At 45.5% G+C, this 24,772-nt stretch overlaps 1 protein-coding gene and 1 long non-coding RNA gene across 27 annotated transcripts in view; one reads left to right on the plus strand and one right to left on the minus strand.

Annotated features, from left to right (window-relative positions):
- The window catches only part of CELF2 (CUGBP Elav-like family member 2), an 868,560-nt gene that overhangs the window by 772,446 nt on the left and 71,342 nt on the right, over positions 1-24,772 (plus strand). For all 26 annotated transcript variants that reach the window (XM_063611064.1, XM_055296484.2, XM_055296488.2 and 23 more), the window contains 2 exons: positions 8,592-8,640; positions 18,021-18,155. In XM_063611064.1, the coding sequence (XP_063467134.1) occupies positions 8,592-8,640; positions 18,021-18,155 (184 nt within the window). The remainder of the gene's footprint in view (positions 1-8,591; positions 8,641-18,020; positions 18,156-24,772) is intronic.
- On the minus strand, positions 1,719-7,989 carry LOC134731617 (uncharacterized). Its single transcript, XR_010114035.1, has 2 exons — positions 4,931-7,989; positions 1,719-4,530 (listed from the first exon to the last, which is right to left on the minus strand). It is a non-coding gene; the product is annotated as an uncharacterized lncRNA (long non-coding RNA).

Genomic DNA, 24,772 nt, shown 5'->3' on the forward strand with positions numbered 1-24,772 from the left:
CTGGATCCAAACATAGATTTAGCTCTGTCCTTGTTAGTCGAATGGCAAATTGGCCAGGGCTACACTTTCCTGGCCTGACTCTAAAGCTATTTATTTTGTTTTCATTCATTACATGTTTTTAAGCTTTCTTTCCTGCCCTTTTCATAAAGAAAACCCAAACAGTAATTTTTATTCTTGGACTAATTGTTAAAACGTTATATGTGTATATGAAAACACACAGGTATACTACACACACATATAAAGTGAGTTTCTCATTGGAAAGAAGCCTGTAGATGGACGCAATCTTTATGTGTAGTGTGGAAGAGGGAAATTATGGTAATTTTACAGATTCTTAGAAACCCCAAACTTGCTTGCACCACAACTATGTGGATGCACATGAGAGGCGGCGTGGGGTAGAGGCCTCAGGCATGCGCTCCCACCGGACAGACTTGGGTTCGAATCCCTGCTCTGCCACCTGCTTGCTGTCTGACTCGGCCAAGTTATTTAGCCTCTCTCTGCCTTGGTTCCTCCTAGGTAACGATTTCTGGGGTTCTTGTCAGAATTCAGTTAATTACCACGCATACAGAGCCTGTAGAGTGAAGGTGAAGGGGAGGCTTCCTCTGTGTTTACAGCAGTTGCCTAAAGGCTCCATTCCACGTATCAGGAATAGTCATGACCGCCAGATGTGGCTTTGTCCCAGTGATAAAAACTGCTTGTTATTTATTTATTTTTTGAAACAGGGTCTTGCTCTGTTACCCAGGCTGGAGTGCAGTGGCACAATTTCAGCTCACTGCAACCTCTTCCTCCCAGGTTCAAGTGATTCTCCTGCCTCAGCCTCCCAAGTAGCTAGGATTACAGGTGCGCGCCACCATGCCCAGCTAATTTTTATATTTTTAGTAGAGATGGAGTTTCACCATGTTGGCCAGGCTGGTCTCAACCTCCTGACCTGAAGTGATCCACCTACCTCGGCCTCCCAAAGTGCTGGGATTATAGGCGTGAGCCACCACGCTGGGCCAGCTGCTTGTTATTGATCTGACAGATAATTTTTGTCATCTGTTTTCTTTCAGAGATGTCCTTCTATTAAAGATATCTTAGCAAGTTTACTGTAGCGTTAGTGTTTTGTTTTGTTTTGTTTTAATTTGAAGGTTCTTGTTTAGTGCTGATTGATGTTCCTAAGTCACCATCCCTAAAGCTATTTTTGATTATTCCCCATCTCTGCTATCAGGAGCATAATAGAACAGTGGCTGGAATTAGAGTCACTCACAAGGGAGACAGGCAAACCTGTGTGGCTTGGGGGTGCCTTCCTGTGTAATAGAACGTCTTGTGGTGGGGCATGCTCTCTTTCATTTGAGGGGATGATGGGCCTCCAGTTGGTGGCAAATCTTTTGAAACTTGTTTGTAGCATTCCCAAATTTTTTTAGAGAAAAACTCAGAAAGCACAGGTGCCTTTGGCATTTCATAGTTAATAGACAAGCGAGACACAAGTATTCTTCATGGATGATTTTTGTGTTGTCATGGAATGAAAGAAAAATACCAGTGGGTCTTTACTGGCCAGAATATTTTCATTTTCTCACTTGGTACATAGCTCTTTTGTGAATTCAATTCTTTCCATCCCCTCTCTCTACTTTTAAATATTTTATGGGCAGTAAGCTTATAATATGTGCTAGCACGGCTGCTCTCTCAAGGGGTCAGGATGGGTTTAATAATGAGATGTGTAACAGTGACTCTGTAAAAACCCATTTCAGGTTAAAAATGGCATGTTTTATTGAATCTCGTGTTAAAGGTGGTTAACTCATCAATTGGTGATGGCTGGGGTTAAACAAGTTCCAACATGAGTTCTCCTATGTGTGAGGAACCAGCTGTGCCCCCTGCCCGCAGCCACTTCCTTCCCCTAGGACTCGGTCTCCAGACTAGGCCTGTGTTGGCTCGGAACCCTCCCTTCCTACAGCAGAGACCCACCGAGGCAGAGGGCTTCAGAGAGTCCCACGAGACTGTCCATAGCAGTGACTCTGGAGAGCATGGCTGCTGAGTGCAGCTGCTCTGTGGCCAGCTTCACGGCGGCACCAGGTGGTGACAGCTGTTGGCAGAACTGTGTGCAGTGCTCTGTGCGTGCACTTACCCCTCAGACTTGAGAAATGGCTTTGCTCTAAAGTCGTACTCTCATTTTCATTTTCATGAGTCACAGCTGGGGCCTTGTGTGAAGCGTGGAAGGTCAGCTTACTCAGGAGTGAGGGGCATCAGGCCCAGTCACAGGCCAGCCAGGGTGAAGACCAGGGTGGACCACTCAGCTCTGGGACAGTGTGTGTGTAGGGAGGGAGAAGAGATGGGAGGACCATGGGCCGCTTATCCCCAGGAGGTGGGATGAAGGGGGAGGCCCGATGCTAGGAGGCTTGTGTGGTCCGCCACCAACAGGTGGCTCCTACCAGGGCGACAGGGATGGAGGCGCCGGTGGCAACTGGTGCTGGGTCAGAACCAAGCCACTGTGTGCTGTCGTGGGTGCAGAAGCTTAGCTTTGGGGTAGAAGGGACAGTGAGACAGGGGCCTGTCCTCAAGAAGCTCCAGCTCACTGAAAGCCCAAGGAGACCCCTGAAGGGCCATACCTCTGTGTGCCAAGATGCTCCCCTCCACGAGCTCACCTTGATTGTGCATAGGACACTGATTCTTAGTACACAGGAGCAACAGAGCTTCAGCAGATACCTTCTCAGGACCACACTTGACTCTAGTTCCTTCACCCCAGGAGGAGGGAAGGGAAGGAGCCCTTGAAATTTCCCCTTTCACTATGTTTCATTGGTTTTTAAACAAATAGGGCTAAATAAAGACCAAGAAGTTAACCAGTACCTTAACGTGTGGCTTTAGGCAAAGTGTTATTCTTCAAAAAAAAAAAAAAAAAACTTCTAAAAATTCATGTACCGTCAAGGAAATCTTCACATGAATGGGTTTAGAAGCCTTTCTTGATAGCAATGTGAACTTGAAGAAACGTGTGAAGTCCCATTTACTCCTGTCAACAGGATCTATTTCCAAAACTCATGCTCCCGCCGTTTCCATGCAGGCATGCTGCAGCCTTGCGTGAGAGGACCGGAGATCTCCTGTCATCTTCCAGGCTTGCTGCAAGTGCAGCTGAGATGAACATAAGTAATAGACTCATTAATTGTTTCATCATGACTCAGGAAAACCACTCTGTAAAGTCAGAGGCTGGTGTTTGTAAAATTCTTAGACTCAATGAACAGTGTAGACAGATCATGACAGCACAGACCACTAAAGATTTTTTAGATACAGCCCATACTGTGCTAAAAAATACTCACTCCTGAATTAAAACTTCTCATTCTGTGTGGCTGGAGATGCATCCTCAGTTTAATTAGCACACGTCTCTTCAGAGACTCCTTGCAAAAATTCTGGAAGATCGTGTGCTCCCTTATCATAGACGGAGGAAGGAGGTAGCCCCTGGGAATTGGCCTCAACGGCAACCCTGACCCTAGCCACACAGTAGGTACGTTGAATTAGCGACCACCACTTCACCTGGGCCCTCCCCTGGTCTCCTGCTGTCTACTGGGACCTGCAGGCATGTGCAGGGCAGAGCATGAGATCCTGCCTCCAGCCCCATCTAATTCTGGCAGCAGGGAGGGCCAGGATCCCTAGTCATGGGGAAGCAGTTGAGAAGCAACAGTTCTGACCCCACTCATTTCATCATTAGCTCTTGAGAAGGGTGCTCAGGGTGTGGCCACTGGCTGCCGCCTGTCCTGGCACCTAGGGAGGATTTCATTCAGGAATGAAATTTCTTTTTACTTGAAATTCTCCAGCCCATGAACATACTCCTCACTGTTAGTCTTGTGCTTTAGGTGTCTTGTTTTCGGCGAATGTTCTTTTTAACAACTTCCATTGGCCGGGCGTGGTGGCTCACGCCTATAATCCCAGCACTTTGGGAGGCCGAGGTGGGTGGATCCCAAGGTCAGGAGATCGAGACCATCCTGGCTAACATGGTGAAACCCCGTCTCTACTAAAAATACAAAAAAAATTACCCAGGCGTGGTGATGGGCACCTGTAGTCCCAGCTACTCAGGAGGCTGAGGCAGGAGAATGGCGTGAACCGGGAGGCGGAGCTTGCAGTAAGCCGAGATCACACCACTGCACTCCACCCTGGGCGAAAGAGCGAGACTCCGTCTCAAAAAAAAAACAACTTCCGTTGCTTCCTCTGTTGGTTAGGATATCATATCATTGTTCTTAATCAACAGTAGGGCCTATTTTCTCTTGTTCTGTGCCTCCAAATAAATTGTTCTTTTCCCTGAAATGTCCTTTCCACATCTTCTGGTTAACATGAGGATTCCTTTGAGAATGAATGCAGACATAGCTTCATCTTAGACGCCTTCCCCAGTGTGTCCTTCCTCCATCTGTGTGTGGTGTCTCTTCTCTGAGTTCCCACCGTACAGCTCTTAACATGCCTGTTATCACACTGTGGGAAATGGTTGCTGTATCTATCTCTCGTACCACACTGCAAGCTCCATCACAATGAGAACCGCTTCTCATCTTCCTCTTGCCAGCATCTAACATATAGCGTCTGGTAAAAACAGAAACACGTGAATAAACGAGCAGTCACACTGGGTCAAATCATTGAAACCATTTCTGTTACAGGGAAAGAATTCTTTTTCCATCCTTATAATTCAAAACTTTCAACTAGAATGTCTACTCTTTTATAATAACTTCGCTACTCAAGAAATCTCCCAAAGTTCTGGGAGTCAGAAGATTTTGAGGAAGTGAAACAGTATTATGAGAATGACTCCTCCCACCCATTTTTTTGTCTTCCTTGACATTTACATCTTGTATGTGATCAGAAATCTGTAACTCAAATGAACTATTCATGGTAATGAGCCATTATTAATACAGTCCTGATTGAACACCTTTCTCTAAGAAGGTCACAGTGCTTTGCATACATTATCTAGCTTGTCTTCAGAACATACCTGAAGTGGGGTGACCATCTATTCAGAATTCACCATGGTCTGACAATCCATGGCTCTGCGAAGTTGATTTTTCCCCTGCTGAGCCCAGGAAAGAGCAAAACAAAGTTCAGGGTGTGCAGTGGCAGTAGCTGAGTTATCACCACCACTGCTGCTTCGCCGAGCCTTCTGCAGAGTCTTACGGCAGCACAAGCCAATTCTCTGAGCAGCTGCACGAATGCTAAGACTGCAGTCTTGGTGTCATACGAGTCATACAGCTATAGAGATCAGGTCCTACAGGAGTTAGGGGGAAGGGAAGATTACTTTCCCCTAAGGCAATATTGCAGGTGCCTTCAAACAGTGTGTGTCTGCCCCCTTCAGTGAGTGAAGCATGCCGTTCTTAACCGAAGGCTCATATGGCCAAGTCCCACATTGGACATTTTATGGAGAAGCAGTGTGGTTTAGGGGAGGCATCACCAGATTGAGTGGAGATATTAGAGTTGTGTGTTCCCAGCTCTGTCGTTAATCACCTGTGTCTATGCAGTCACTTATTCCCTTCATACCTGTCAGCCGAGGGCACTGACTGCATGATCTCCAGGGTCCTTTACAGCTTTAGAGTACAGGGGCTCTGTTTTTGCTGCTCCCAAATTCCCAGCTCGCATCATACACGCATTTCACAGATGCATCTGAATGCTCACAGCGCTCTATTTGTGCTCTTCTGTTTGTCCCTGTTTTTTATGTGGATGCGTATCGACCCCCATAATGGACTGCACACTCCCTGCAGGCAGGAGCCATGTTCATTTCATTTTTGTGTCCCAGGCATAATGTAGGTGCGCTCACCTCGTCTCTGCCATATCTTGAACCTGTGAATCTCATTGGACTCTTTTCAGCAGATGAACCTGTATAAGTCTTTCCTGTCTTGAAAGGACAGATGGGTGGCCCCCATCCTCCACTGAGCTTCCTGTTAAACCCCCTTTGCAGGTGACCTCAAAATAGAAGAAGCCCTCATTCACCATATCCACTGTTATCCTCCTCCTTTCCCCTCTACTTCCCATGACCAGGTGTTCTCTGCCACTCCACGGAACCTACTTCTGATAAATCCCCTGAAGAATTTTTTATTGCCAAATCCAAATTCTTTGGCCTCTCACAGTGTTGACTGTGGCTGGCCACTCTCTCATTCTGGAAACTCCTCTCCTCTCGTGGCTTCCATGGGACCAGTTGCTCCTGCAGCTCCTCCTGCCCCTCGCTGTGCCCTCCTTGGACTCCTCTTTCCTGGTATTCTCTGCAGTTCTGTCCTTGGCTGTCAGCTCTTTGCACCCTTCTTTCCCTCACTGACAGCTTCTTGCATACCTGTGGCTTCACTGTCATGCTGAGGAACATTCTCTGTGGCCCTGGCCCCTCTCTCAAGCCTGAGCCCCATGATTACAACTTCTCTCTGCACCCCACAGCCACATCAACCTTAGCATGTCCAGACCTGTGCTCTTCAGCCGCCTCTGAAACTCTTTGCTCGTGTTTTCCCCATTCGGGCAGCCATCCCACAGTCACCTGGTTGTACAGACCTGGAGTTCCCCTTCTCCACCATCCCCATGACCAGCCAGTCACCATGAAGTTCAGCCTCCACCAGTGTTCCCTGGCCTGCAGCAGCAGCCTCTTAACTGTCCTCCCTGCCTGTGTCTCTCTTCTATAATCCACCCTCCCCACTGCAGCCAAAATGGCTTTTCTAGAATTTCGATCTTGTTGCCTTTGTTACTTCTTCTGTACCTGACCACATACTTTCAGACAAAATTTCAGTTCCTTAGCTTGCAAGCCCCTCTGAGAGCTGGGTGTTGCCCACCTTCACAGCACCTTCCCGTGGTCCTCCATGCTCACACTGGGAGCTCCCTGTGAGAGGGAACTGTCACCCTTCCACTTGCTGGGTCACTGCAGGGCTGCCCCATGAGTTTCACATGCCGGTCCCTCTTCACTGCTGGCACGTCCAAGGACTCGGCCCAGATGCTGCCTTGGCTTTCCTTGCCAGGGAGGATTATGTCCCACACCCCTGGACCCCTGTGGGCTCTGTCCTGCCTTTCCCCACACGCTTGCCAGGGTGCTTACTGGCTGAGGGCTCAGTGTCTCTCCTGCCCCTGCCATCCCACCCCCGCCATCCTATGCCCGTCATCCCACCCCTGCCACACTGAGCACCTGCAGGGAGGACTTTCTTCGCTAGACTTTGTTCCCAGTTTTTGGCCTAGAGCCTGACGAAGGGTACCTGTTTGCTCCATACCTGCTGGACAACCAGACAGATGCATGCTGGGAGGACCGCTTGCTCAAAGACTGCCCATCTCCCCCAGGCGTGTTACTGGTCCTTCTCTCCATTACTGCAGGATAGAGGTCACATTCCTCAGCCCAACTCGTGGTGACTTCCACAGGTGACTTGTTCTGCTTTTGAAGAGGTAGCTCACTTAGCCTCTTTCTTCTCCCTCCTCCTCTGTTCTGAAGACCCAGGCCGGCATTAGGCGCACGTGATCCTGACTGCCTGATGATAATTTCCCATGATGAAAGTAGCAGAGCCAAGTGCCATTTCCCTTTCACTGAAATTAGATAAAACCCAGAGTTGTGGCTTGCAAGTGATGGAAGTCCACTGGGGACATGAAAGGTTCAGAGAGAATGGGACCCATTATAATGAAAGCATTTGCGCAGCCAGTGATTCCATCCACCCTGTGGCTTCTGTGTTCCTCGGGGTGCAATGAAATGTGAAGCAGGAGGACCTTTGGAGGTGGTTTGGGGAATTGATTCTAATTGGAAATGGTGGCGGCATTCTGTGCTTGGAGCACACTCTGCGGACCAGGCACCGGGTGGGATGGGCACCTTATGAAGAGCCATGGGGCCCCGGGTCCACTGTAGCTCAGGACCTCGGCCCCGCTGTCTCTAGTCCTTTCCACTCCTATCATGTACTGGACATGATCGGAAGGTGTGCGTCTCCCTCCCTTCTACCCTCCTCCTTTCCATCCTTCCATTCTTCAGTGGCTCTGTGTTCCTATTCTGTATTTGTATAAGCATTTAATAAAAATTATATACTGGCACTGAAGTCAGTCAACTGCTAGACCTTCAAATTACTCATGAGACCTAAGAAAAACCTATGTGACAAACATAGCATGGCCAGAAAAGTCTGCATGATTTAATTTTATAATAATTTTTATAATGATACAATAACAATAGCTAAGTTATTTTCAACACATCTTAGCCTCTACTTATGAAGCACTTTACATGCATTTTCTCGTTTAATTCTGACAACCTTACAATTCAGGTATTATCTCCATCTCACAGATGAGGAGATTGAAGCTCAGAGAAGTTAAGACGCTTGCTCGAGATTGCATGGCTGTAATAAATGGCAGAAGCAGAATTGCCTATAACATAGAGGCAGAAACCATATTGAGTGGCAGAACCAGGTTTCACACTGAAGTCTGACTGCAGAGCCCAAGCTTTTAAATATGTTCTGTCTTACAGGGCCCCATGACTTAAAAGGGTTTGATTCCTGAACAGAAAATACAGGCTTACTTTTTGACATAGTTAATATTACCTGGAGAAGTCTTGTTGTTACTTATGTGTCCTTAAAACAGTATCAGTAATCGAATTGCTTCAGATTTCTGAGATTATTTTTACAGTTGTTCAATCTGCCTTTACTTTCTCACTTTTGTGTTTTTAGATGCATCATCCCATTCAGATGAAACCTGCAGATAGTGAAAAGTCAAACGGTAGGTGGTAACCAACTGTCTTGTTTAATAATAATATCTGCTGCTTTAAATTACAAAGTCAGTTGGGGGCAAGAGAAGCCGGCCCAGCTGCTTTTCTCTCTAGAAGGCAGAGAGCGCTGCTCCTGGAAGCTTCTCTGTGGCCTGCGTGTCTGGAGGAATGCACTCTCCACTCTCCTCTCTCCTGTCCCGTTGATCTCTGGCGTAAAGATGTATGAGGCTGTTACAAGCAGTGGCTTCCTGTGTCCTTCTCTTTGGGACTTGCCCTGTATAGGGACCCTGTGGCATTTGGTTCCTATCTCCTCCAACAAAGCAATACAGGGACATCTCATGGGGATCCAGAGGACGTCTGCAGGAAAGGAATTGCCATGAAGAATTAGGCTATCTTTCTGTGGGTAGGGGAGGGGTGTTGGTTTTTGTTTTTTTACCTTTTGCGTGTGTTTCTTTTGGACTTGGAGACTGCCTTATTGTACTCTTCTCTAAATTGCACCGATGCATCTGCATCAGAATTCAGAGTTCAGTCTGCTGATTAAATGAACGTACACTTGGCGCAAAAATCTGCATTTGATGAGGTCCATAAATAATTGGGTTTTGCCTCTTCGAGACATGAGAGAGTTGATAGCCACATTTCCCTCTTTTAAGTTTTTGTTCCATTTCAACGAACCTTCTGTCCCTGTTTTGTTCTTTTAATTTACTGAAATGTATGTTAAAAGAATCTTCTACCATCCTAGACTGGAGGGTTGCTCTGTCCCATAAGACTGACATAATCAGCGCTGTTTCCTTCCAACAGGCAGTTTTGCACCTCATTAATTAGTAATCAGGGCAGAAGCCATGCACTTAGAGATCTACATATCTGCAAATGTAAATTATGATTGGGCTCTAAATCTCTCCACAAGGTATTTTTTGCTAATTGTAGTGCATTCAATGTTCTGGCTTCTCCACAGAATAGAAAGTTTTGAAGAAAATTCCAAGTCATAGCATGGTGCTGCCAGCACCCGACTTGTCAGAGCTTTCTTCTCTCAGCTCTCAGCAGAATGCAGCGGCCCATACCTGTAGTTGAAGCTGCTCAGGAGCCCAGGAGTTCAAGGCCAGCCTGGGCAACATAGATATATAAATAAAGAAAATAACTTCTCAAAAGAAGTTTATGCAGCCAAAAAACACATGAAAAAATGCTCATCATCACTGGCCATCAGAGAAATGCAAATCAAAACCACAATGAGATACCATCTCACACCAGTTAGAATGGCCATCATTAAAAAGCCAGGAAACAACAGGTGCTGGAGAGGATGTGGAGAAATAGGAACACTTTTACACTGTTGGTGGGACTGTAAACTAGTTCAACCATTGTGGAAGTCAGTGTGGCGATTCCTCAGGGATCTAGAACTAGAATTACCACTGGACCCAGCCATCCCATTACTGGGTATATACCCAAAGGATTATAAATCATGCTGCTATAAAGACACATGCACACGTATGTTTATTGTGGCACTATTCACAATAGCAAAGACTTGGAACCAACCTAAATGTCCAACAATGATAGACTGGATTAAGAAAATATGGCACATATATACCACGGAATACTATGCAGCCATAAAAAATGAGTTCATGTCCTTTGTAGGGACATGGATGAAGCTGGAAACCATCGTTCTCAACAAACTATCACAAGGAGAAAAAACTAAACACCTCATGTTCTCACTCATAGGTGGGAACTGAACAATGAGAACACATGGGCACAGGAAGAGGAACATCGCACACTGGGGACTGTTGTGGCGTGGGGTGAGGGGGGAGGGACAGCATTAGGAAATATACCTAATGCTAAATGACGAGTTAGTTAATGGGTGCAGCAAACCAACATGGCACATGTATACATATGTAACAAACCTGCACGTTGTGCACATGTACCCTAAAACTTAAAGTATAATAATTAAAAAAAGAAAAAATAGCTTTTCTCTCTCTAGGAGGAGACTTTGGTGCTTTAACCACTATCTTCTCCTCAGCCCTGCACTTTACTTAGGGTTAATTCGTTTTTTCTCTACTGCTTTATCACAAACATGACACTAAGCACCAGAAGTTGTCAAATCTGCTGCTGCTGCTCTGTGGCCCTGTGAGCGAGCCGCGCCGCTCCTGCAGTCACCAGTTGTTCATTCATCAGTTAACGTGTGCCAGACATGTTGCTAGGGGCTGGGGCTGCAGCATTGAATAGGAAAAGGAAGAAGAAAAGACCCTAAGAGACTGTGTCTCTGACCTTGCGGAACTGACATTTAGTCTACTGATTTAAGTATCCAGAAGCCACTGAAACACTGAACTTGAATCTCTGCAGTTGTAAAATGGAATTGATGGTAACTGTCTCACCTAAGTTGGCTTCCCCCCAGCCCATGACTCAAATAAGGTGTTTGTAACAGTCTCTGTAATGGTAGAATGCCTCTATGAAATGTTGATTACTGTTTGCACCCAGAGGTGGTCTCCTGGCCTCTGCAGGCTCTCCACGGAGCGTGCTGGCCTGGGAAGGAGACCACTTCACCCAGGCGGGCTCCTTGCAGCCCTTGTGCTCCGGTGGTGCGTGCTTGCAGTCTGATGACTTCCTTGGTGGGAGACAGGAGAGATGACTCTTGAATTTTGGGATGAACCCTGTTGGTACAGGTCAGAGTGTGTGGCCACCAAGAAATGTTCTCTGCCTTTGGCTCCGTAATACTCGAAACTGTGTCAGGACAAGGACCATGGAGTGAAAGTCTGTGGAAAAGGGTTTGTCTCACTTCTGAACCTTTGGTTGTAGATACAGAAACATGACAAATTAGCCACATTGAAAACATTTGACCTGAAATATCCCAGTAAATAAACACAAAGGGATATATTTTTTTTTGCATTTTCTGCTGTGCAGGTTTTCATCTGCCTCAGAGAACCTTTCTACAGGCAGCTGCCAGGAGTTTGCAGAGTGTTTTGTTGTTCCTTCTGACCAGTGTCCACTCTCGTCCCTGAGAATCATGTTTGCTTTGGGTCTGGAATCACAGCACATAATAAAACTGTCATGGGCACACCCAATGTTGCATGATCACAGAAGCCAAGGAGGACCGGGCACCGTTATTTCTAGGATGAGACGGTTGCCTGAAAATGCTGTTTTTCAGGCAGCAGCCTGGGGTAGCGATTACGAACTATTTGGAGAAGCCTGGATTTGACCCGACTCCACGCTTGTTGGTTTTGTCTTTGGGCAAGTTATTTAACCTTACTCAGCATCAGTGTCTCTTCAGCTGTGAGAGGGGGCTACAGTGGTGTCATCTGAACACTTGTTGTAATGCCTGTCTTACAAGGTTATTTGAGGTTTACATAAGTTAACGTCTGTAAAGAGCTCAGCATTATACCCAGCATGTAGTAAGTATCCAGTGTGCTAAGTTCTGCTGAGTTAACACTGTTATTCCACTCACTGAGGCAGCCTTTTCAGTGCATTCTGAGCGGCAGAGGCCGGCCTGTCCGGGCCTGGGCTGCTCATACGGAAGCATAACTCTGTACGTACAAATGAAAACCCTCAGGCCTTCTAGTTGGGCCAGTTCTGCCTTTGCTTTGTGGATTGACCTTCATTTTCTGAATTTTCAGTAAGAAAAGTCCAAAAATATAAATGAGCAGAAGGCTGCTTTTAAAGGGCTTTTCTTTCTAGAGGCCCAAATGGAACCTCACCTTGCACAGACATGAAGAGCTTCGAGGTTCTCTTTGGACCTGATTGAGGAATCAGGAGGAATATGTAGTTTTCTAAAGCGAGTGATAAAAGCCACAAGCCTTTTCTCATTTCACGTGGCATTTCTGACAGGTAAGCATAGTTTCAAAAGCTCAAAGAGCACAAAGATTTCTTTGGCTCAGTTGCTCTAAATAGCTCCTGTAGTTTTGAAAGAAGTATAACGAGCTCTAATTGCACTTTTATTGAGTTTGCTGACATTTATGGATAGCACAAAGGACTCATCACAGTTAGACAGTTACTGTCTTCATTATCACTGTGTTCAGATTTCTAAAACTTTGTATCTGCTGAGCCAGAAAGAGCTGCTAATCATGGATTAATTCGTGATGGACAGGTGAACTCCAGAAAAGCAGTCACCCTTGGCAGCTTTCGTCCATCGAGCAATTCTGAGAGAGGGAACCTCTGGAGTGAGCCCTGAAACTTTAGGTTGTGCTCAGATCAGCCCTGCACTTCGGGATTTCACTGAGCAGACTTCCCGAGTCTCCACGGCTTCCTGTAACCTGCCCTTTCCATTGGCTCTGATTTAAGCTGCAGCCTCTGGCACACCGATGGAAGCTCGTGGCATTGTGTTTCCCATCCACGTGCTCCCACGGAGCCAGGTTGTCCAAAAGGAAAATAATCCCATTCTGGAGAAGCAAAAACTGCTGGGGCTGCTGAGAGGAGCACACTGAGTAAACCACTCACCTTTCAACAGAATCTGCCTTTTTTGTTATTTTTCCATTGCAGAAAGACGAATGGCAGGACAGGCAGGGCTTTTGAGGAGGTGTGGATTTCATGCACCATCATAAACGAGCAGAAATGTACTTACTCTCTTTCATCCTCTGTGCCATCCAGCTTTTAATCCTCTATTGCTGTGCCCAACGAGGTACCAGCTGTGCAGTATTGAAAGTCACAAGCAGTTGCTGAAGTTAGGCTGGCAGTGAGTGATACAAACAGAAGCTGCTTTGGTTCTGGTTCAGGGTCTCAGAGGCTGGAGCTGTGTTCACTCTGATGTCTTTGCCTCTTGCCGCTAGGGGAGTTGTTTGTTGTTTTTACTGTATATACAGAGCATAAATCCATCCATCCTGCTTTAACCCTCCAACCTCACAATTTGCTGGGGGTCCTTAACGCCTAGAACCCAGAAATGTCACTTAAGCCTGCTGTGTGTGTCTCTCTCTCAAGGCCTCCAAAACCTCCAGTGTCCGTGTGTCAAGTTCAGAGCTAGCAGCAGTCAAGGTAACTAAATATTGTCAGCGGAGGGTGCAGACCTACAAAGCCTCCATTAAAAATAGGAATCATGGGGTGGCTCCATCCAGTCACTTTCTGATTCACTGGAAGATGAAGAAATAATTTTGAAATTCAAAGTGGAGAGACTTACAGATTTGGAGGCAGTAATTAAATGCCATATGTTAGCACTAACACATTGAAAAGTTGTTAATTAATTCAAGCAGCCCCAAATCCAGGTGTGACTTTGACAGATTGTACACGCGGGTGTTAGCACAGACTTACAATTAGGGATTTTTTTTTAAATGAAGTTTCTATTCCCCTAACTTAAAAAAGTCACCCCGTATATTTAAAGTATTAACCCATTCTCATCGTATCATGGAAGGTAGACTTCAAATGGCTGCTGGTGTGGAACCCCTTTTGATTCTGTGGTCATCGTTACTAATCGCGGAGGACCCCATCTGTGCAGCACTTCATGTGTAAAAGCATTTCCCTGCCCTTATTCAGTGTCCATCATGGAAGATGACTTTGCCCCTAGAGGGCAGAGACCTTACCTTTTAAGTGTTTTTTTTGTTTTGTTTTGTTTTTGTTTTTTTAATTCCTTAAAGCACCTAGCAGAATACTGTGAATACAATGCATTTCGTTTAAACAACTGACTTTCCTGTAGGTTGAAAAAATAAGTGAGATACTTAGTGCCCATGAATACTCAGGAAAAACTCACCAAGACGGTCATCAAAAGTTGATAAAAAAGATAAGTGAACTCAAAATAACTGTGTTCTTGTAGAATGTTTACAAAGCTGTTAGGGACCCCCAGAATGGGAATTTGGGGGATGAATTGTGTGACTAACTTGTCACTGGAAAACCAAAAAAACTCAGAAGAAAGCTGGGTGTGTTCAGTATTCCCCATATTGCCTTTAAAGCAAACACAGCCCAACTGTTGAAACCACGGAGCACCGTTGGCTAATAAGAGATTCCCAAAGCCCAGCACTTCTGTGCACACACACACGTGCACCCACACACCACACACACAGATGGAAGTTAACGTTTTGATAACGTGGATGATGGAGGTTTCCATTACCTCTGTGCACACGCACACGTGCGCCCACACCACACACACAGATGGAAGTTAACATTTTAATAACATGGATGATGGAGGTTTCCACTTTTTTTTCTTGGCTAATACTTGCTATTTTTAAAAGTGCGAGTTATCTTTCTTCTTGTTGCCTGGCTGAGTTGACCTTGAGTCATGGCTAGGAAGTCAGCATTTCTTCATGAGTAGTTTCCATTTTCTTCATGTTCGTCTTAGGAAAAAAATCAGTTTTAAGCCTACCCAGGAGCCGCATATTTAATTTACTGTGGCATCCCCCTGAAGCTCAAAACCTGCAAATTGTTGTAGCTAAATACCGTAATTATAGGTTTACCAGTGAAACCAAGGACTTGGTGGGAATTTTTCATTTGCTTTTGTTTAAAAGAACTAAAACCAGATTGTTCAGGGTAAGAAGAAACACAACAGGAATTTTGTTTTTACTCTCATGAAAATGTCAGCCATAGTTTGCTGGGGGTAGGAGTCTCGGAGACGAGAGGGAAGAAGGAGTCCTGCTGATTTTTCTCCCTTTTCTACATCCTTTCCATCCCATCTCTCCCCTTCCTGTTCCATTTCTCCCCTTCCTGTTAACGAGAATGCCACATTCTCACAGGGCCTCCCCCACCAGAATCCTCCCATGTTAGTGAGCACAGGTGGTGTAGATGGCCTGCAGCAGGTGGTGTGGACGGCCTGCAGGTGCCCTCCTTGCACAGGGTATCTGGTGTCTCTCTGGCTTAGCTGTCGTGCCTGTGCTGCCCATGACTGACCAGGCTTCACCAGTTCACAGCGGATCCATGCTACTTCACCTTCTCTGAAGGGAGGAAAAAGAACTTGAATTGGAAGTTTTCCATCGGTGTACAGGAGGTCAGGTCCTCAGCGGTCTCCCTCCCAGGAATTGGAGCCTGGAGTGCCTGTTGCCCATGTCTCCTCTGAGTCTGGGCACAAGCAGTGGCTCAGGCCAGCTGATGCTTTCCTCACTGAGCTCCTCTGCACTTGAAGCAGAAGATGGGGTGTGCCATCCTGAGATCAGGCTTCTTTCCTCCATCCACCCAAACCAGGTCCCTACTACTACGCACTCTGCACCTTGCCTGGTTAGGACCTTATTGCCCTCCCACCTCCAGTCTCTCCAGACCCTTCATCCAGCTTGAATTCCACATCCCCCAGCCAGCCTTTCTCAAACACCTGGGTACATGATTCATAGTTTACAAGTATTGTGGAATTGTGCCTTTCAACTTGTATTCCTTGGAGCCCTAGAGTTTGTGAGGTGTCCCAGGAGCTGTCACAGTGGGGAGAGAGCTGGGTGGAAGGGATTCTGACCCCCCACTCACCGTCCCCACCTCAAGAGCCCCAGTCAGCCCGAGTATGTCACAGGCCACCTTCTCTCCATTTCTAGGAGAGAAAAGAGTCTAAACATTTCATTTCATGGATGACAAAACAGAGGTCCTCAGAGGTCAGCCTATTCTCCAAAGACACATATCAAACTAATGGCAGCACCGGACCTAGAACTTGGTCTTCTAACCCAAGACCAAGGCCATTGCTCTCCCCTCAAGCCTTCTCTCCTCTGAACTTGGAGGAGACACAGCAGGGGAAGGAATCCTGGGCTGGGAGGAGGACTCCAGGCTGTGGGCCAGGCTGGATGACCCTAGGCAGGCCCCTCCCCCGATGGACCTTGGGAGATCTTTTGGAGACAGACAGAAGCTCCCTTAGGTCTCTTCCTTCCGCTGTGGGATTCTATGAAGAGGAGCCTTTAGCTGTCTCCTCTAGGCCCTTCAGGGCTGTGCTGGCCCATAGAGCAATCATGTGTGGCTCTTTAATTAAAATTACATTTTAGAAAACCACTTCCTCAATCATACCAGTCCCTTTAAGTGCTCAGCAGCCACATGTGGCTTTAGCTTCTGTGTCAACAGCAGTGTGGTAGAGGAACCCACCTGTTACCCGTACACCTGCCCCAGCCCCTTCTCAGCACAGACGCGTGCTTCAGCGTCCAGAAGGAACTGGCCCCAGTAAGTCTGGGATAATTGCCTATTGGTTAAGTGAAAATGAGACACTTCCTGTCCAGGGTAGGTATAAAAGAAACAGAAATAAAAGCCAATTAAATAGGAATGACAAGATGATATTGCAGATTCAAAAGAAACATGTATGCACAAGTGACTTAAAGCAGAGTCCACCTCTAGGCCAGGACGCTCTTCAGTCTGGTTGCAGCTGGCTAGCTTTTTTTTTTTTTTTTTTAATTCTAAGAAATAGATTGAAATGAAACGATGGAAAAGAAGCAGGACTTCTCCCCATGGGTGTCTACGATATCCAAAAAAAAAAAAAAAAAAAAAAAAAAAAGGCACCTCTCCTATTAAGGACTCCAAACACTGTCCTGAAATCAGTTTTAACCTCATCTTTCAGGCCGAAAGTAGTTCACATTTCCTGAGCACAAGCATGGAGATTTTGAGGAAAATCTCCCGGGCCCTGTGAGGTACAACGTGTCTTATCTTCCCCAGTGTCAGGTGCCCAGGTTAGAATTTGCATGTCGTCCTCATGATCCCCAAATGCACTTTTCTTCCCCGAGAATCTTGCCTCCTGGTGGTTAGTACAGTACTGTTTCCTTCTTGATATTTGTGAAGTGCTGGAAGCTCGGGGCCATCCGAGGTGTTTCTCCAGCAGCAGCTGCCCTGTTCTCCTCTCTAGGATCGGCTTCCTGTTGAGCCGTAACTAACCTGGCTGCTTAGAACCAGGTGCGGGACCTGGTTAGCACTGCATCACCGGTGTCACGGGAAAGAGGTACTTTCCTAGCTCCCCAGAGACGTGAGAATCTCTCTGATCTCTTATTCTTGTCTAGATCAGCAGGGATGAAGCTATTTGAAACAGAAAAATGTTTTCTTCCGTTGAATGCTTTGTGAAAAATTTCATTCGCTGTTTCGCTCCATCTGCCCCTGTCGTTTTCCTCTCCTGACCTTTCTATGTCCCTGTCATTCAGGTTAAAAGAACATCTACAAAAAAAAAAACAGAATAAAATCTGTATCCAAAAATATCCCCAGAGAATGGTAGTGTTGAACAGTTACACGAGTACTTTGGAATTTTAGTCAGCACATTACTGTTAGTTTCTGAATAGGAGAAAAGAACTTAACGGCATTCCATGTCCTATTAAAACATTTTATTAGTAAGCACAAGCACACGGGGAGATGGGTTCAGGAAGCGCCAGGTGGGAGGGAGCAGCAGGGTGGGGCGCATGGAGGGAGGACAGCTGGATGTCTGCAGAGTTGGCCTTGGGACACGTGCTTGGTCTCACATGGCTGGGGCCTGGTTTGATGGGGTAATGAAGCATTGATTATTAAGAAAAAAAGATGAGATGGCCTTTGCTCATTCATTATTTTTATCTCCTAGCCGTGGAAGACAGAAAATTGTTCATAGGAATGGTTTCGAAGAAATGTAATGAGAACGACATCAGGGTGATGTTCTCTCCATTTGGCCAGATAGAAGAATGCCGGATCCTCCGGGGACCCGATGGGCTGAGTCGAGGTGAGTGTGCTGTCTGGAAAGCCTCTCCCCTTCAGTGCTAATTGGAGCTTTGTGTCACAGTCGAGACAGATGTAGCCACCGCACACGGCAAGAGGTCACCCTGTAATACATCCCGTGTGATAAAGTTATCCAACCTGAACTTTTCACCATAGCTGAAATCACCACCTTTTATTTCTCCGGTTCAGAAGGCCTTGGTGCCACCATATTAGCTCAAGTTATCACTGTCAGGTGTGAAGCCAACAGGCTGCCCTACTGCTAGGCATCCTTTTCAATCTCAAATTGAAATGGATTTGGCGGGGGGAGGTGCAAGAAGGAGAAGTGGAAAATGAGAAAGGATATTTGTTGTTTTCATCTTGGTCCTCGAGCTTCCTGCCTGTGCCTGAAAGAAATGTTAAAAGTATGTTAAGAGTACAGTGACACAAACCAGGAAAAAAGCGTCAGTGTTCACATGTAGTGCAGAGCAGATAGGGACGTAGCGTAACTAACTGGGCCTGTCTTGGGGTATTAGAGTTTTATTTCAAAGAGCAAAACTCCTGGAGTCCTGAGCCAGGGGAACTCGTTAAGTGACAGAAAAGTGACTTTACCCTGAAGAAGATTGTAGGCGCTTCTTTGCCACCATGATAGAAGCAAAAGCTGTAGCTCAGAGCCTTGATGATAAGCTGGTATTTACAAAATAGTTGGAAATCACTGTTGTTTTCCCTGTTTGCCTCTCCCTTGACAACGCCGCACACCTCCTTCCTGAAACCACTCATAAAGGCTGACACTGGAGGTTGACACTCATCTGACTAAACTTCCCTGAGTCAGTCCAAGGTGGAAATGTATATATAAAATGTGTTTTTCACTTCTTTTTGCTCTGTCGCCAGGCCAGAGTGCAGTGGCGCAATCTCAGCCCACTGCAGCCTCTGCCTCCCGGGTTCAAGCAATTCCCCTGCCTCAGCCTCCTGAGGAGCTGGGACAACAGGCGCACGCCACCAAGCCCGGCTCATTTTTGTATTTTAGTGGACACGGGGTTTCACCATGTTGGCCAGGATGGTCTCCATCTCCTGACCTCGTGATCCACCCGCCTCAGCCTCCCAAAGTTCTGGGATTACAGGCATGAGCCACCGCACCCAGCCTGTGTTTTTCACTTCTTACAGGAAATCCATATTTTTAGCAACATGGAGAGGTTTTCATTCTCTTCTTACTGCAGTTACCAGTGCAGTTTCTTTGGGGCAAATGAGGAACTTGGTTTCCTTCTCAGTCTCTGGCTCTGGGCCAGCACTGGCACCCCAAACCACATGTTGAAAGAAAAGATTGGATCATGAGGATGAAAGCACTCGTCTTCACCCTTCTCACTAGTTTGACCTGACTTCAGCATCATGTGAGGAAGAACATTTGCTCTTTTGATTTTTAAACATGAAGCTTAAAGACGTCAGCTGCTAGAATGGAGGCCGAGAGAACAAAAGTTCCCACCTACAACCACCTCCAGAGCCCCAGCATGAAGGTAGTCTACAGGAAAACTAGGAGGAGGTGGAACCACGCCAAGCTTTTGATTCCTGTGTTTTCTTCGGAAGGTGATTTAAAAAAAAAAAAAAAAAAAAAAAAAAGGCGGCATGGAAATAAGTTTATGCATTCTCTCACAATTCTGAAATTTTGTTATGTAACACTCACTTAAAAGATGTAATTCTCGAAAAGCTGAACAAGTCACTGTATTGAGTGTGATCCTGGAATAGCAGATCCAGTATCCGGGGCTTCTCTGCAGCTTTTCACCTGTGCCATCGGCAGGGGCAAGCAAAGCCATCCATCGCTGTGATAGACCGCACCACCTCTGGCTCCCAACAGCCTCACCAGCCAAGGGATACTAGCATGCCCTCCTAGGGGCTCAAACCAGCAGACCTTCTAATCACACCTGGTGGTCCAATTCTTCATCATATATATCTCCACTTAAGCAGACAAGTCAGGAGAGAGAATACCATGGGAAAAGACAGTGTGGCTAAATTAAGAATAAAATATGTAGAAAGATGTGATCATATTTTTGTGATTCCTTTTCTGGTGCCAATTTAGTAATTAGAATCTCTATTATCTCCTGTTGTTATTCTCAGTCACACTTCAGTGTTACCATTGTAATTTTCATTCTCCAAGGTATGGAGAAACGGCACAAGGAGAGCCCTTAAATTAATCATAATGAAATATATAATGGCTTAGGGGCCAGTGACCCCAAGTTCCAGACCTACAACTTCTACTGAAATGAAATAGAACTTTTAGTCATTTTATTTTCTTACCTCTGTCCTGAGGTTTCCCCATTTGTAAATGACAGCTGTAAATATATCTGCCCTGCTTCTCTTGCAGGGAGTCATTCATTACTGGTGTGCTAGCTTTTCGCCTGAGCATACCATCTGCATGGGTTAGCGGAGAGACCCCGGGTGGGCAGTATGTGTGCTTGATTTCTGCTCCCCCTCTGCTGGCCTGGCTGATCTAGGCAGTGACTCTCTGGCACACTTTCTCCGTCTGTCCAGTGCGGACAGTAATGAACAGGATTGCTGCCTGCAGCGTTCAGAGCTCCTTGAGCATACATCAGTTATTTCTGCAGATCAGGTTTTAAAGCAGCCAGAACCTCCATGGGAAAGAGCAGGACACACAGTACTTAACAAGAGAACTTAGCTAATTTGATCTGCCATTTGGTTGATTAACCAGCACTTGACACCAGAAGCAGCCTGTTCCTGCAACAAGTGACGGGGAGCACTCTCATCAATATTTTATGCAAACGCTGGCTCAATGGAAAGAGGAGAAAACTTTTCCCTCCCCATCTTTTTTTTTTTTTTTAAGCAGCAGAAAAGTAATTTCTGGTGAACCGATGAGAATTCCCTATTGCAAAAAAGAAAAAAAGATACTCATTTATAACCATTTATTCTGAGAACTAAAGACAGACAGCGGTACGTTTTTCAGTTCGCAGGACCCAGGGACTCCTGGCTACAGGGGCCTGCTCCTGAATCAGTGTATTTGTTAAAAGCACAATTCTCTTTCATGCTACCATTTTGCTTTCATTAAAAAATTGCAGTTTTGAATCAAATATTAATAAGTGTCTCCCATTAGTGGCGCTGCAGATAAAGGGCATTCAGCATTTCTGTTCTCAGTGTCTACTGCTGGCTCAGCTGATTAAAAATAAATAAAAATTAAGTGAAACAAAAGCTTGGCTGCTCTGCACGATACCTTCTAACACAAAACCAGGGTATACCCTCTTCCGTGAGAAAGTTTTAAAATCAAACTCTTGGATGATGGTGAGGGAGAGGGTGCAGCTGAGCGGTTCACTTTTCTGTTTCTGCTTTTGCCCAGTTCACCTAGGAGGATGAAGACAAAGGAGGCAACTAGTCTAGCTGGCTCCTGCGGATTTCTAATGTCATTTCTTCCCTGCCACATCAGTGGTTTCAGGTCCTCCCTAAGAGGCGTTACACTGAGGTTTCGCCAGGCTGGCTGACCCAGTACCCCCACTGTGTCAGAGAGGTACACTGCCCTGACCCACAGCTGTACCCATCAAGCCATGCTATACTTTTGATTAGAATCACTGCCTCTTTTTTTTTTTTTTAAGTCGTAATTTACCTTTTGGCAAGAAAAGAAAATATTTTTAAAATCCCATCTTACTCACCAGCCCCAGCCCATGTTCCAGGGCAGACACCCTCAGGAAATTGTCATGACTCTCTACGTGGAAAGCACCTAACACCTGCCAGGCACCTGGAGCCTCTTGAAGATCCGAGGACTCTTCCTGGCTTGAGGCAGTGTGGCCATATCTCAGTATGTGTTTCTCCCTTTGGGGAAGTAACCCATTCTGCCATCTTCTATAACTTGGAAAACACTGAGATGCTTTCAAGCAACTTTGGGATGCTCAGCACCTTCTGCAGGTGGCTGCTCAGCCTCTCCAGGCCTGCTGTAGAAGCCTTCATGGAGAAAAGGAGCAGGATGCCATGGGCCCACATGTGGCAATTCAGATGAGGTGTTTGCTCTCAGAAGCAGAGCCTGAAGTTTCTAAGCCAAATGTGCTTAATCGACAGCATCACCCTAGCATGTTGATTTCCTAAAATACACATGCTCTCACTTACCCACAATCCCACAGTCAGCCTGGGGCTATTTAGGTACAGGGTTTTCTGCACCGTGGCAGTTGAATATCTGTAACCCAGAGACAGTAAAGGAGTTTATTTCATTTTTCCCCCCACAAACTGTAGGCAAATCTTCACTGCCATTTAAGGTAACTTTCTGCTTGTTTAAGAATATTCCAGCTGTGTTTGTGGTGTTCCAACATTCCCCTGCCAAAACCCTTGACAAATGAATTGGCAATATTTTCAGGGATGTTGGCAAGTGCAGACTGGATTTAGCTATTAAATCCTCATTTGTTTTTGTCATATCTGATCAGAATACAGGGATGGGCTTTTGACTATTACAACATGTACACAGTGCTTGGGAGGCTGATGCAGGAGGACCACTTGAGCCTGGGAGTTCAAGACCAGCCTGGGCAAACACAGCAAGATGCTGTCTCAAAACAACAACAAACATGTACACAGAAATGAATCAGTTTTCACACATTTTAGCTCTGCCCACACAGTACCTAAACATTCAGATGTGTGGGAACTTTGGCGACATGCCCCCTTGACTCCTTACTGCATTTGCCATCTTGTTCCAAATACAGACTTCCAATCTTATCTCAATGATGAGATTTTGCCAGCTATTAAGTAGGACCTAGTCTGTACCCAGCCTCACATGCCATAAATGAGTGATGTCTCCATGCCAGTTTTAAATAAAGTAACCCAGCATCAGGGATGGCCCATCAGAGTATTAATTCTTAGGCCCCATTATTATATTGATAGCATATGTTTAATGTTGCCCCTGCTAAAAAGATACAAGAAAGATTGGCTGCATTAAGATCTTTCTTTGGCTGACTAGGAACTTATAAGCAAGTTTTCCATAGGTTAAAATCTCCTTCGTCCTACACAAGTTACACTTCTTTCACTTGAAGTATAGTGGGTACTCCACCTCTTTCAAAGAAGTAACAAAGAAAAGCAAGAGGCCCTGGCATTGTTCATGCTTTTAAAAGTGGCTGTATTTTTTTTTTTTTTTTTTTTTGGTGCAGAGCAAGAATTCATCTAGTTCTCAATTCTCTTGCAGCTGAGGAAAAAGGTGGAACACCTGAGTTAAGATATCCTTTCAATTGAAATGACAAGTGTAATAGATGTGTTCCAAAATCTTCTCTGTGACAGGGCTACGTGCTTTCCTTAGATCTTGTCTGTAGGAGGAAATTACTTTGAGAAACCTTTCCCCAGTCAATCATTTATCTGTTTTAGCAGCAAGAAGGTAACCTCACTGAAATGAGAGGAATGCAGCTCCTTTCATTTCTGTGAGCAATCCCTAACATTCTGAAAGTAGGGATAATAAATAATTGCAAAGGTAAATTGCAGGTTGGCCAAATTTACAGTTGGAATTTTTGTGCTACTATATATGTGGAGGTTTTCAGAGAGTAATATACATGTTGTCTTACCAAAACTCCCTCCCCACCAAAAAAGAAAGAGGTATGGCTTCATTATATTGATACCTGTATATTCCCCCCCCCCGCCCCCCCACCCAGCCTTGTTTCTCTGGCATTTTGGTCAGTAGCCAAAGAGCTGATTGCTGAGACCTGACATTCAACAGTCTAGAATAGTTAAGGGCTGACCCTACAGGATCAGAGCAGTTGTCCTGTAAAGACCCAGTGAACACCACTGCACCCAGAAGCTCATTTTTAGTAGAAAGGGGACAGTTACAACCCAAGTTATTTCTGTCCAGTGGAAAGCCTTCTGGTTGGCTTGAGAGAAGAAGCCAGCAGCCAGTCTTAATGGTAGGGACTTACGTGATCCTGTGTTAGTATAAAGCCATACATTGGAGGCCTAATCCTAAAGCCACCCATGTGTTTTCAGTGGTGTTGAAACAAAAACTAAAAATCTATCCATAGGACTTACCGTGACCTCCTGTTTTAGAGAGATTACAATGGTTAACAAGCTACCATTGCAAGAAACAGTTGACTCTGAAGTTGCTTGACTTCATCCCGAGTGACACAGAGAGTGACATTTTTCAACATGCACTCCCACTTTATAAATGACACTGTAATTTTTTTCTCAAGTAATTGAACACAGCACACAATGCAGAACTTGACAGAAACCCCTAAGGAGACAGCTTCTCTCTTACTGCACCACTGCCAGTAGAATTAAAAGGTTAAAGAAGTCCTCAGATGTGTCAGATCATTTTTTTGGGTGGGGTAAGGATTGTATAATTAGAAGCATCAGTCAGGCTTTTAATTGCACGGTCGTTAGAGGAAAGGGCAATGGTTTGAGTTTATAGAAACAGAATTTTATTGTTCTATTGGTAATATTTCTGAGGCCTGATAATTGCTGTATCTTTCTTAAAAAGTTCTGCATATATGAAATTGTGGCAAATGCATAAACTGTGCCTTATTGATTTTTGTTGACATTTTATGTTTCTTACGCATTTTTACCCTCCATTTGGAAACTGTCAGCTTGGCACATGGTGCTGGATAATAAGAGCAAATGAAGTGAATACAGCAATCTTCTTGACTATTAAAAGCAGAATTAGCCCAGGCTCCGCTTGGTTTCAAATCC

This window comes from Symphalangus syndactylus, chromosome 10, assembly GCF_028878055.3.
Source record: "Symphalangus syndactylus isolate Jambi chromosome 10, NHGRI_mSymSyn1-v2.1_pri, whole genome shotgun sequence".
NCBI classification, from domain to species: Eukaryota; Metazoa; Chordata; class Mammalia; order Primates; family Hylobatidae; genus Symphalangus; species Symphalangus syndactylus.